This window comes from Schistocerca piceifrons, chromosome X (assembly GCF_021461385.2).
Source record: "Schistocerca piceifrons isolate TAMUIC-IGC-003096 chromosome X, iqSchPice1.1, whole genome shotgun sequence".
NCBI lineage: Eukaryota > Metazoa > Arthropoda > Insecta > Orthoptera > Acrididae > Schistocerca > Schistocerca piceifrons.
The window spans coordinates 276671449-276684984 of NC_060149.1; the positions used below are offsets into that span (position 1 = coordinate 276671449).

The following is a 13536-nucleotide window of genomic DNA, read 5'->3' on the forward strand; positions in this document are numbered from 1 at the left end:
TTTACGAAAAGGGGCCTCAGTATGCAGGTATAAAATTAGCTAATGCACTGCCTAGAGCAGTCATGGCTCTTCCTACAATTAAACTCAAACATCAGCTTAAGACATTTTTAGTAAAACACCCTTTCTACACATTAGAAGAGTATCATACTTATATGAATTACAAATGCTCTGTGTAATTATGTGAACAGAAATAAGTAAACACCTTATTGTAATTTTGTTGTAAATTAATGACGTATTCAGAAGAATGTGTTTTGTGTATTGTACAAATAACTTTAATCATTACTGTTTCTTTGTACATGTGCAGTGTACCATTCCATGTTGAATAAAGCTATTATTATTATTATTATATTATTATTATTATTATTACCTATAATATTAGGCTGGAAATTAATTACTGACTTCGTTTGATAGTTATGATAACTGACCTTATCAATACATTTATCTCTGCTCCAGAATACATGAAAATTTTCGCTAGAAACCAGGCAATACGTTCTGAAATGAACATAATATGACAAGTGGGATGCTGTAGTCGTCATACCTTCGCCGCGCTGTAGACTGTCAACTGATGTATATACTTTGCTTTCTTAGCTATGACAATAAAAACATCTCTGGTGAGCTTGGGCGTGTGTTCGGTTGACAGTATGAGGGTAATGTTTTGGTTGTTGTGAAAGTGAGGGGGGCGTGTTTATTTTATCATTATGGTGTTGAGGAACGTTTGAAATCAAAGTAAACACGTAACACAAATAAACAAGAAGATGGCGAGGCCACCTGTCCCTAGTCAGCAAAAATTAGCTGAAAAATTGACAATATTATTGGATAGAGGAGTTGGTATGCTGACAAGGATTTACAACATAAAAAAGGTGAAAATATAATTTTAATAAGTGTCTTTAACTCAAGTGGGTAATGCGAATCTGTTGTTGTTGCTAATAGTTCTCTACTTCGTGGTGTGCAAATCTTTTGACTGTGAAGTTTTGTGCGTAGACAGTATGGATTTATTTGTTTGTTTACACGCCTTAACGGTTGAACATCGTCAATAGTTTTTCAGTAGTAGCAACTGTGCATTTTGGAATTATTAGATTTCCATGGACATGTTCATCAAGGATAAGAATATGGAATGACTCATTGTCATGTCATAGATAGGCCTTGTGGAAATGGCGAAGAATGCTAAAGTAAACTAAAGCGAAATACTACCGCGAGCGGTCAAAGTGAAAGTCCCTTCTTTCGGAACTTATACACAACTATTCAAAAATTTCCATATATGTCAGTGCTCCCAAGTTCGGTGCAATACGAATATTTCCATGTAGGACTTGGTATTTCGTTTACATGAGGTTCACAGTCGAGCTTTATTTATATGTGAACAATTTTACGATTCTTTTCGATATATAACGAAACATTAATGGTGAAAAAAAAAAGAATTTTTGTTCCTTCTTGGTTTTAAATCGGTGATGTCACACAACAGTAATGGCTCTGACCACTATGGGACTTAACATCTGAGGTCATCAGTCCCCTAGAACTTAGAACTACTTAAAGCTAACTAACCTAATGACGACACACACATCTATGTCAGAGGCAGGATTCTAACCTGCAACCGTAGCAGTCGTGTGGTTCCAGACTGAAGCGCCTAGAACCGCTCGGCCACTTCGGCCGTCATAACAGTAATCTCAACTGTGTTATTTGATGGCACTGGAATTAGTAAATTGCTATATTTTGTACTACTTCTTCTTTGAGTTTAATTTGTTTAATAGGTACTACAAAAGAAACACTTCCAAAATATACCACGCTTTTCACTGCTGTCGGTAAAAGTGTGTCTTGTCTACAGTTCTTTGAACTTAGTGCTTTTCTGTGAATGCTTAGTCTTGTCAGCCTTTCAGTTCCAAACCCTGCTTAATTCTTTTTACAATTGTTTCTTCTTCAGGCTGTTTTGTGAGCATTTTGTAACACACCGTTCAGCGAGGAAGCATCACTTATGAATAGACGTACATTATGTACCACCCGTAATGCAGTAATTACTATGCACTCTGCATAGATAGGAAGTGTATTGTAAGTGTGCATGGGGCCACAGCACAGAACCTCCCTTTAAAGTCACTCCAGCCTGTGGGTAGCCTTAGCGACCATTACAGCTTAAACTACTTCAGTAGATACAGTGGCCATTTGGCTCATCACTGTGGTTTAATTTATTTATTAATCTAGGAATGATCTCTCCATGATACAGGATTTGTCATCATAATAGAATGAAAATAAGTAGCTCAAAATTTAGGTCTACATAAACACAGAATATATCGTTGTCTATACTTTGTCTTTCATAGTTGAAAGTTGCTAACCTAGCCCATGATCTTCTTAACAGTCTGTCTTCATCTTTCCCAGTCTTCTACACCTTGAAGTAGCTGGTCCCATGTTTGGTTTGCCTTTTCCTTTGTCTGGTCCACCCAGCATCTCGGTGGTCTTTCACAATGTATAAATATGCATTTATGAGGACAAGGCAGATGGTTAGTCGTAGGTTTGATGAAAGAACCATCCCAGCATTGGTCTGAAATGATTTAAGAAAACCTAGATCAGAATGATAGGACAGAGTGAACTCCATCCTCCCAAGTATGAGTTCAGTGTCTTAATAACTACACTATGCTACTTCTGAATTGGTAGCTATGGGTAATTCTTCAGTACATGTGGTACTTGGCCTGAGTCTTTGCTTGCATATACACGTAAATTTTCTCTCACTCTCTTGGTTGACTTTCATTCTATGTTTGCTGTATCATTTTTACACAGCATAATTTGATTTATTGTTACCTATATTTTATACCTTCTTGTTTTACCATTTCATTACTACTGTTGTTCTTCATACTTGCCACATTGTATATGTTTTTATGTAGTATTTTATTTTAGCTCTCTGACAACCTGTTACAAACCATATCTGTTTGTGAGTTATCAACTCCAAAGCATTTCATTTCACACTTTCCCCTCCCTATTCACACTTACATTGCCTTCACATTAAATCCAAATGGGTTTTGCAATATCATCCTCCTCCTCCTCCTCCTCCTCCTCCTCCTCCTGATATTCCCATGTACTGTCTTTCTGTGTAGGGAACCACTGTGTGATACATTGCAGCAACTGCTTCATATCCGAAGTTAATTGTTCACAAAAATAGATGCTTAGTTACTGAGAATAACAAATGAACTGGTTACTTTGGAACAGAAGTGTGTTTAGTATTTTTTAATTTGTTTCTACAGTTGAAAAATTGTTTTCAAACTGAGTGATGGATACAAAAAATGCATGCTTTTCACAAAGCACTTAATTGGTTGAAACTGGAGGGTATGATGATTCTAAATGATTGCACCAAGTATGCTAATTATGGAGAGAGAGAGAGAGAGAGAGAGAGAGAGAGAGAGAGAGAGAGAGAGAGAGAGAGAGAAACATCAAGGATTCAAGTTGACTACGGTTCAGAGCCCTATTCAGCCATCCAGATTGAGGTTTTCCTAAATCAATTAAAACAAATGCTGTAATCGTTCCTCTGAAGAGGAGTAAGTGACAGATTTCCTTCATAATCCTCCTCCAATTCAAGCCTTGGTTCTTTCAACAATTACCGTGGTGTCAATAGGGCGTTAAGCCCTAATTTTCCTTTCCTTAGCACCAGGAGACCACTAAGCTTAGCATCCACAAACTGACAAATAGATCACCATCACCTGTGTCACATATCCTCATTCAGTGTTATACCTCTGTGGTGACTGGATTTTAATCCTTGCAATATCAAGGGGGGGGGGGGCGAGTATTTTAGGGCCTACCTTTTGAAAATATTGTACTCTAGTCAGTTGCTTTACATTTTAAAATTCTGAAGAAAAGAAAATTGTTGTTTTTAATGGTTTCTTCTACCAGATTCCATGTACATTTTGTAGCTTTTAGTTAAACTTAACACAAAAATATAAGTCTGAGTAGTAGGTGCTATTTCCCCAGTGAATGTCTAATTCAGCATCTCCAGGTTCAGGACCTTACTTACACACCAGTACTGCTTTAAAAAGTGTGTTTTTAATATAATTCAACAACAATTAATGAATTTGGTTTTCTTTAGGGTGGGTACAAAGTAACCCCCCCCCCCCTCCTAAACACACATTATGGAAAATACCTTGGTATTGCTAGGGCTAACCTGGAGCACTGGCAAAAAAAAAAAAAAAAAAAAAAAAAATATATATATATATATATATATATATATATATATATATATATATATATATATATATCCTGAATAATACACCACAACAGGAATCTGAACTGGACAGCACAAATACAGAAACCTTGCCCCTGGAAACCAGTATTATGCCAAGCAAGAAAATTCAGTTCTGTAAATTGATCCCCTCCATCTATCTTCTACATTTACTGAGTCTGGTAGTTAGTTTTGTTCATTCACAAGGAAGAGAAAAAATACAGAATTGGCAGAACAAGAAAGAAATAGCTTCTTATCTCACATTCTGGTTTAAAAGTGACTAACAACTGTAGTGCTGATAGTTGCAGCTCTTTAAATTTAATATGTGTACATTTGTGTCATTGTTCTTTGCTTATATGCATCATGACAGTTGTGGTTAAGTAAGGCTGTAGTGCATTGTCAACATCATCAACTGTTTTGGATTTACACACATTCCTGAGCAGATTTTTGTATATGCTAGTTTCCCATGGTCTGATTTCTGTTTAAATTGGTCATAAATATTTTTTTTTTTTCATATACCCATTTGTGTAAAGTGATTTTTGGTACATGCTGTACTTGTATGATTGGAATGGACTGTCATATTAGAAAACGATTTTCATGAACATATCCACCATCTTAGGCAACAGTTCCTGCCTTGAGTAGTCATATTTTAGAACCTGACATCATGTAACAAATGTGCCAATGATATTTTCCTGATGTATAGCTGAATATGAAGGTGAATTCGTACTTATGGTGATTAAATTACCTGTAGTGTTGGCCCAAGGTCTGTGTTACACACAAATCTGAGAGTCTGCAAAATCAACAATTGTGATCTCTTGAAAACAACCATGCTTCTAGCTATGGCATGTATTTAACGCATATTGGATTTCAATAAGCATTTTATGTCTGTCAGTTTGATAACACCATCGCTCGAAGAAGACAGGTGGTAATAGCAGGTTCAATGTTTCCTTGAAATCATTGTAGATGTCTTGACATGCTTAGTGTGTGTTATCACCTTAACATGAATTCTGCTTGCTCTGGAGGATAGAGATTTCAAATTTATGCAAAGTCTCTTCAAATGGTGTCAAAACAAAACAAACTGCAAATCTCCATCAATTTGAATAAAGGTTTTTTTGTATTTGTGTTGTCAGATTATCCCCTACCTTTGCTGAGAAAACATATGTAATAATCTTTATTAATGTGGACTGACTAAAAAAAAAGTAAAAATCCAAAACATAGTTTGACATTAATTTTGAAGTTGGTTTGCTACATGTGACATAATATATAGGTAAAAGGAAATCACAGTATGAAAATATTCATAGTATTATTGATGAAAATGCTCTTCTCATTTTCCAGGCCTGTGGTGATGCTAAGTCAAAACCAGGATTTCTGTCAGATAAAACTTTAGAATCATCTATAAAATATATTGTTAGAAGATTCCCGAACATTGACATCAAAGGAGTAAGTTCAAGTCAATCTGTAAGTTTTCATTTTTGTTTTTATATTTCTTTTGGCACTAGTCCAGTTATGTATTATATAAATAAGTATAAAGTTTAACCATAAATATCCTTGGCCCACTCCGTGAAGATTATGCATGCGGAAAACAATTTTCAGCGTTATAACCTAACCAAGAATACTAACTGCAAATTACTTGCTAGAAAGCAGAGCTGAAGAAAGAAGGCAAACATCAGCTTCGAAACTGAAAACTAATTTCTTCATGCGTAGGGCCATCATTTTGGAATATGTGACATATCATTATTCCATTGTTATGGTTGGTACAGATCAGAGACATTAAAGCCTTAGTATCTCTATGTAATTATCAAGTTCATGAATATTAAATCACACGATTTTATAATATCGATCAGCTCTCCTCTCCCATATGGTTTTCAAAAAATTGCTACTAAAATTAAATAGTTAAAAAAATAATAAAGGAATGTCAAGGTCGGGACTCGCAGAAAAACAAATCAAAGTTAAGTTGAATAAAAGGTGAGAACTCTGTGGATTGTTAATAGTTTATTGAAAATTATATTTTTGAAATGGCTTATGTGTAAATAAAGATTACAACTCAGTAGTTGAAACATTTTTGCTCTCTTTATATGTAAAATATTTTGATATAATATTTGTTATGATTGGGACAGTACAGTGTTAAGATTGGGACCACAATGATATCTGTATATGTAAATACTGTTAGTTTTCTTTAGAACTGAAAACAATAATACACTCCTGGAAATGGAAAAAAGAACACATTGACACCGGTGTGTCAGACCCACCATACTTGCTCCGGACACTGCGAGAGGGCTGTACAAGCAATGATCACACGCACGGCACAGCGGACACACCAGGAACCGCGGTGTTGGCCGTCGAATGGCGCTAGCTGCGCAGCATTTGTGCACCGCCGCCGTCAGTGTCAGCCAGTTTGCCGTGGCATACGGAGCTCCATCGCAGTCTTTAACACTGGTAGCATGCCGCGACAGCGTGGACGTGAACCGTATGTGCAGTTGACGGACTTTGAGCGAGGGCGTATAGTGGGCATGCGGGAGGCCGGGTGGACGTACCGCCGAATTGCTCAACACGTGGGGCGTGAGGTCTCCACAGTACATCGATGTTGTCGCCAGTGGTCGGCGGAAGGTGCACGTGCCCGTCGACCTGGGACCGGACCGCAGCGACGCACGGATGCACGCCAAGACCGTAGGATCCTACGCAGTGCCGTAGGGGACCGCACCGCCACTTCCCAGCAAATTAGGGACACTGTTGCTCCTGGGGTATCGGCGAGGACCATTCGCAACCGTCTCCATGAAGCTGGGCTACGGTCCCGCACACCGTTAGGCTGTCTTCCGCTCACGCCCCAACATCGTGCAGCCCGCCTCCAGTGGTGTCGCGACAGGCGTGAATGGAGGGACGAATGGAGACGTGTCGTCTTCAGCGATGAGAGTCACTTCTGCCTTGGTGCCAATGATGGTCGTATGCATGTTTGGCGCCGTGCAGGTGAGCGCCACAATCAGGACTGCATACGACCGAGGCACACAGGGCCAACACCCGGCATCATGGTGTGGGGAGCGATCTCCTACACTGGCCGTACACCACTGGTGATCGTCGAGGGGACACTGAATAGTGCACGGTACATCCAAACCGTCATCGAACCCATCGTTCTACCATTCCTAGACCGGCAAGGGAACTTGCTGTTCCAACAGGACAATGCACGTCCGCATGTATCCCGTGCCACCCAACGTGCTCTAGAAGGTGTAAGTCAACTACCCTGGCCAGCAAGATCTCCGGATCTGTCCCCCATTGAGCATGTTTGGGACTGGATGAAGCGTCGTCTCACGCGGTGTGCACGTCCAGCACGAACGCTGGTCCAACTGAGGCGCCAGGTGGAAATGGCATGGCAAGCCGTTCCACAGGACTACATCCAGCATCTCTACGATCGTCTCCATGGGAGAATAGCAGCCTGCATTGCTGCGAAAGGTGGATATACACTGTACTAGTGCAGACATTGTGCATGCTCTGTTGCCTGTGTCTATGTGCCTGTGGTTCTGTCAGTGTGATCATGTGATGTATCTGACCCCAGGAATGTGTCAATAAAGTTTCCCCTTCCTGGGACAATGAATTCACGGTGTTCTTATTTCAATTTCCAGGAGTGTATATACAAAGATAATTAATACCATAAATGAAATTGAACATTTTCTCTCAAATAAAACATTTTCAAATATTAAACACAAGATGATTAAACAAAACAAGTTATTTAAATTGAAACTGCCTTCTGTTGTTTGCGTATCCACTTTGCGAACCACAGGCTCAGGCTCAAAAGATTCATCTATGGGATCTTGCCAATTCCACTTGTTCCCACTCCTATCCAGTTTTTCCTAGTGCAAATGCATAATAATTTAATCCTTTTGAATGTTTTTAGTTGTATGGAGATGAACAAGCACTAAGTCTCCAGGTTTTATATCCTGTGGGATAATATTGACCTCTTTACATGTAATTTCATCATTGACTAGTGGTGATTTTCTGATCTTTTCACTAAAATTTGAGTCACTGATCTGACTTACACTTAAACAACCCTTCTCGCTATTGAATTTAATACAGTGTGCTCTCTGAAAATATGGAATTGATAAAATATTTTCTGTAGTTCTTCCTTACAATATCTCATAGCATCATTCCATACCATGATCACTTCTGTACTATCAAGCACTTCCTGAATACACTTGGAAAAACTTTGAAGGGAGTTAACAATAAATTTTCAACATCTTTCAGCGAACCAGACACTGCTTAACTTTTCCTCCCATACCATCAACAACCCCTCTCCCATGGCTGGAAGCAAAGAAGTTCCATTCTCCTGAGGTGCTAAAATCTTCTTCAAAAAGTAACAAATTGGATAGACTAAATGTGTTCTTATACTGAGCAGCTGCACCAGTGGAAAAAATTTTCGCTGTTTCAGGGCAAGGATACTTTTTTTTTCTTTAAGGAAGAAACAATTACACGTAGATATACCCAAGCTGCTACTTTACCATGTTCCAAATCATCAGATATAAAAGCATAATTTCTTATGCTGTTATTTGAAAGCCAAGCAACTGCAGTGAAAACTGTAAGTTTGTTGTGGATCCAGTGAGCAGTCTGGATCTCATCTTGAGAACTCAATGAAAAATTTGGCCAGGTATTCACTAAGAAAATTTAGACTTTGGAAACTTTGTGATTAATAATAGCTTTATAATAAAACTTTTAATTATATTGTGTTACAATCAGGACAAAACAAATTGTGCAATAGGAAAATTGAGTAAGAAAACTGTTTCACCTTTAAAATTAATATCCAGACACTTTTTCCCCCTTCCTAATAATGCCAGCAATAGAATAGAAGGGGAAAAAAAATCATCTGATCTCTAAACAGTTTAAGCTTAAAATAAAAGACATCAACTGTGCAAGTTTGCCACTTTTAGAGCAATCAAAAATATTCCTAGTTTCAAACTAAATTTCTCAAATTTTGTAAAATAAAACAAAACAAAAAAAATGATTACAGGCATAAATAATTCCATGCTTTAGCTTTAATTTGATGTATAACATGTATTGTTTCTGTAAAATTTATAAGGTGGTCTGTGAGGCTCACTTTTTTATGGAGTGGCTGTGTGCTTTCTTTCACATTGTCCCCCCAGATAGACATGTTTGCTTATTTCTATAGAATAGCTTTCCTTTACTAGTGCATGAGAACTAAATTCTTATTCTGCTGTTACTGCATTGTGGTTGTCTTCTTTGTGCACTAGTTGTACCCCACTGCTTTAATTCTCTGCTTTATGTTGTATCATGCATTCACACCCAGTTGGCGTAAGACTACAAGGCATGAACGAAGCATCTAATTTAATTAATATATGTCTTTTTAATATGCCTTTTACAAGATTTTGTAAAGATACCTATCCATAAAATCATGGAGGTCAAGAAGTGTTTTTATAAAATGTTGATGTGTTTTATGAAAATCAGCTCTGAATGGTTTTGTGGCCATGGTACTGTTCCTTAAAATGATAGCTAATGATCTGGTAGAGGGGAGAACTAAGTTTCAAGATTATTGACTGAAGTTACAGTTGGAAAATCATTGTTTATCAAAACAATCTTTTATAAAACAATAAAAGTAAATGTAATGTGCATAGTGTGACATTATTGTATGGATTATATTATATGAATTATCAAAACATTTTGATATTAAAGCAGGCGTGATATAGGAGGATGGACTGTATCCTTTATTATTCAGTTGTGTGTTGGAGAAAGTGGTATGAGGTTGGAGAAAAAGAATGGAAGAAGAGGGAATGAATAAAGTCAAAAAGTTGGAGGAAAGAGATAGAATCTTGAAATTGACTGCTTAGCTTTAGCTGATGATTTTGCAGTCTTAGCAGGGGACCTACTGTATGCAAAGAAGCAGAAAACCTGAATTACAAATTTTGTTTGAGAAACTGTATACATGACCAGTGCCAAAAGTACACAAAATATACAAAGACAAATTATGGAAAAATGAAGGAAGTCTCAGAATTTAAATACTTGGGAGAAGTAACTCAGCTAAATGCTATGGACAAAGAAGCCAGAAAAATAGTAATGGTCTTCAATTTTAAAATGAACAAATATAATAAAAAAAATCCTTATAGATTAATACAAAATTAAAGCATTACAGTGTTATGGTTAAAATTGCATGTATTTGTGACTCAGAATACCTCACAATATACACAGTCAGACATTTAAATAATTTGAAGAAGAAATAAAGAAGAATAAATTGAAAAATTTTGGGTCCATAGTATGAAAATGGGATGTGGAACTTGAGAAGCAACAGATTGGTGCATGAAAAAACTGAGAAAATGGTATATACAATGAGAAAGTGAAGGATACATGCAGGGTGATTCAAAAAGAATACCACAACTTTAGGAATTTAAAACTCTGCAACGACAAAAGGCAGAGCTAAGCACTATCTGTCGGCGAATTAAGGGAGCTATAAAGTTTCATTTAGTTGTACATTTGTTCGCTTGAGGCGTTGTTGACTAGGCGTCAGCGTCAGTTGATGCTAAGATGGCGACCGCTCAACAGAAAGCTTTTTGTGTTATTGAGTACGGCAGAAGTGAATCGACGACAGTTGTTCAGCGTGCATTTCGAATGAAGTATGGAGCGCCACCACATTGGCACTTATCTGTCAGTAACTACCTGAACGTCAACTACCCGAGGCGATGGATCGGCCGCCAGGCAGCCCGTGACAGAGCACTTCATCACTGGCCTCCAAGAAGCCCTGATCTTACCCCCTGCGATTTTTTCTTATGGGGGTATGTTAAGGATATGGTGTTTCGGCCACCTCTCCCAGCTACCATTGATGATTTGAAATGAGAAATAACAGCAGCTATCCAAACTGTTACGCCTGATATGCTACAGAGAGTGTGGAACGAGTTGGAGTATCGGGTTGATATTGCTCATGTGTGTGGAGGGGGCCATATTGAACATCTCTGAACTTGTTTTTGAGTGAAAAAAACCTTTTTAAATACTCTTTGTAATGATGTATAACAGAAGGTTATATTATGTTTCTTTCATTAAATACACATTTTTAAAGTTGTGGTATTCTTTTTGAATCACCCTGTATTATGGATACTTAAAAAGAATGGCTGACAAGAGGCTGACAAAAAAGTATTCAAATTTATTGGCAAAACTCAAATTTCATGGTTTATAGAAGTGAAGAAATATCTACAGAAGTTGGGAATAACAAACAAAGACATAGAGAACAGACATGAATTAAGGGAAAAGGTCCAAAAAATAAAGAGTATCCCAAAGAAAATACAAAAGAGGAGGGACATTGACAGAAGCAAGAAGACAACAACAGAAAGTAATAGCAAAGTAATGTTGTGAAGCAGACAAAAGGAAATAAATCATATGTTTTATGTGGTCCTGAGTTCCAAATTCAAATAATAATAGCAATAATAATAATAAAATTGCACCTAACTGTTAATGTGAAGACTAGAATTTCAGGAATAAGTGTTCCAATTTAGTGCCTGATTAAACACTCCAGGTTATGTAGGCTTTACTGAGCATAGGCTGCCACTGGCCAGAGGGAAGTAAGGGGAAGGACTGTTTCTCTAATCCCCACTTCACACTTCAGAGAAATTCTTTTGATCTGGCAACTACAGTTTATCTTAATCTACATTAAAATGTAACCAGCCATCCTTAGGAGTATTGTAAAGGGTGCCTTGTACATTTGACAGCAAAAAACTTGTGGACCACTGTAGACAAAATGGCAGAAAATTTGGACCATTTGGTACTAGCAGCAGAAAAACTGGACCAAGGTATGACATCAGGCAGAGAAAGCATGTTGTTGATTTGGAAAATGAATGATAGCCAACATCCCCTCTATAATCACCTATGCCCTGTGTGCTAAAGATTGCTTATTTGACTGATTGACAGAGTGTAATTCATATCTTCTGATGGCTACGAGACAGATTATGTACAGTTTTTGACGTAAAACTTGGCTGCCACAGAAACTAAGTTCGAGTCACTCACTTATAGTGTCAATGAAATTACCTAACCTTCAAAGTAAGTACCAAGTGCATGAACTGGCAACAATAGACGAAGTGTTTTTTCCCACTTGAGCTGTTATAATATGCTGGTCTTGTGGTAAATATTGTGCACTGAAGATGACAAGTCACAGGTTCCAGTTCACTCTTTCCATTATTTAGACTATGGAGTACCATACCGAAAGTAGTGAGGAAACTGATAGTGGAGAAGTTTTATTAAGAGTTCCATATTGATCTTCAATCTGGCTACACATAGCTCTGTCACTGGAAAGGTAAAAAGCTGATCTCCACCAAGACTGGAACCAGAGGTAATGCAGGCTTCGCTTTAAAGAAAAACATCGTTACCACAGAGCTAGTGAACAACTGTGTTATTCATCTTTCCCTCATTGTCATAGTGGTGTCCAAGACGGAAAATTCACATTATAAGAGACGAGATTAGAAGTATTGTCTTTGAGGCAAAAGCTTCCTGGACTCAGAATCACAATTTTGATAACTCGGTGTCACACCTTAAGTGAGAATTGCTCAGAGTATTTAATGGAAATGACAATAAAATGTCAAGTGAATTTAGTATGATAATTCTGTGTCATCCAGGAAGTGTCATGACAATCACAGAGTTGCTAAACATATGCTGCAATGTTGCCAATGATAGTAGAGGCATAGCCGGCCGCGGTGGATGAGCAGTTCTAGGTGCTTCAATCCGGAACTGCGCGACTGCTACGGTCACAGGTTCCCATCCTGCCTCAGGCATGGATGTGTGTGATTTCCTTAGGTTAGTTAGGTTTAAGTAGTTCTAAGTTCTAGGGGACTGATGACCTCTGATGTTAAGTCCCGTAGTGCTGAGAGCCATTTGAACCATTTGAACTAGAGGCAGGAAGGATGTTTCCACAACCGTTTTGTTTCCTGAGCAGGCTTGGAACTGAAGAGCACTGCTTAAGTCCCTGAGACACATCTGCTGCGTTGACTGAAGGTCGAAATACCAAAAATATAAACAGTGACTCTTAATCCCATTTCTGTAACTAGGCATAGGCTAGAGTGTAGTTACCAACAATACTCAGATGCACCAACTAAATGCTGAAAATCGTACACCAGTAGCTGCCACAATTATTTTTATTTTCATTTTTTACATGTTCTATTACGGGGAAGACTCATTCACCAGACACAATTCATTCTTGTGGAACATCTGCAGTAGTTATAGTGTAAACATTATGTGCTAGTAACATATCTTTTCATCATTATAGACCTAATACGGGTTTTACTTAAGAATGCTGTCATTAGTACCATACCCAAAATAGTGGAACACAACATCCACAAGAAATTCATTTATAAGATACAAATAACGTA

At 37.8% G+C, this 13536-nt stretch overlaps 1 protein-coding gene across 4 annotated transcripts in view; it reads left to right on the forward strand.

The window, feature by feature from the left end:
* The first annotated feature begins 616 nt into the window (after nt 1-616).
* LOC124721531 (membrane-associated protein Hem) overlaps nt 617-13536 on the forward strand; it is a 186506-nt gene continuing 173586 nt past the window's right edge. For 2 of the 4 annotated variants that reach the window (XM_047246551.1, XM_047246553.1), the window contains exons 1-2: nt 617-860; nt 5528-5650. In XM_047246551.1, the coding sequence (XP_047102507.1) occupies nt 756-860; nt 5528-5650 (228 nt within the window). In that variant the 5' untranslated portion in view covers nt 617-755. The remainder of the gene's footprint in view (nt 861-5527; nt 5651-13536) is intronic. The other 2 variants (XM_047246552.1, XM_047246554.1) reach the window with 1 other exon arrangement.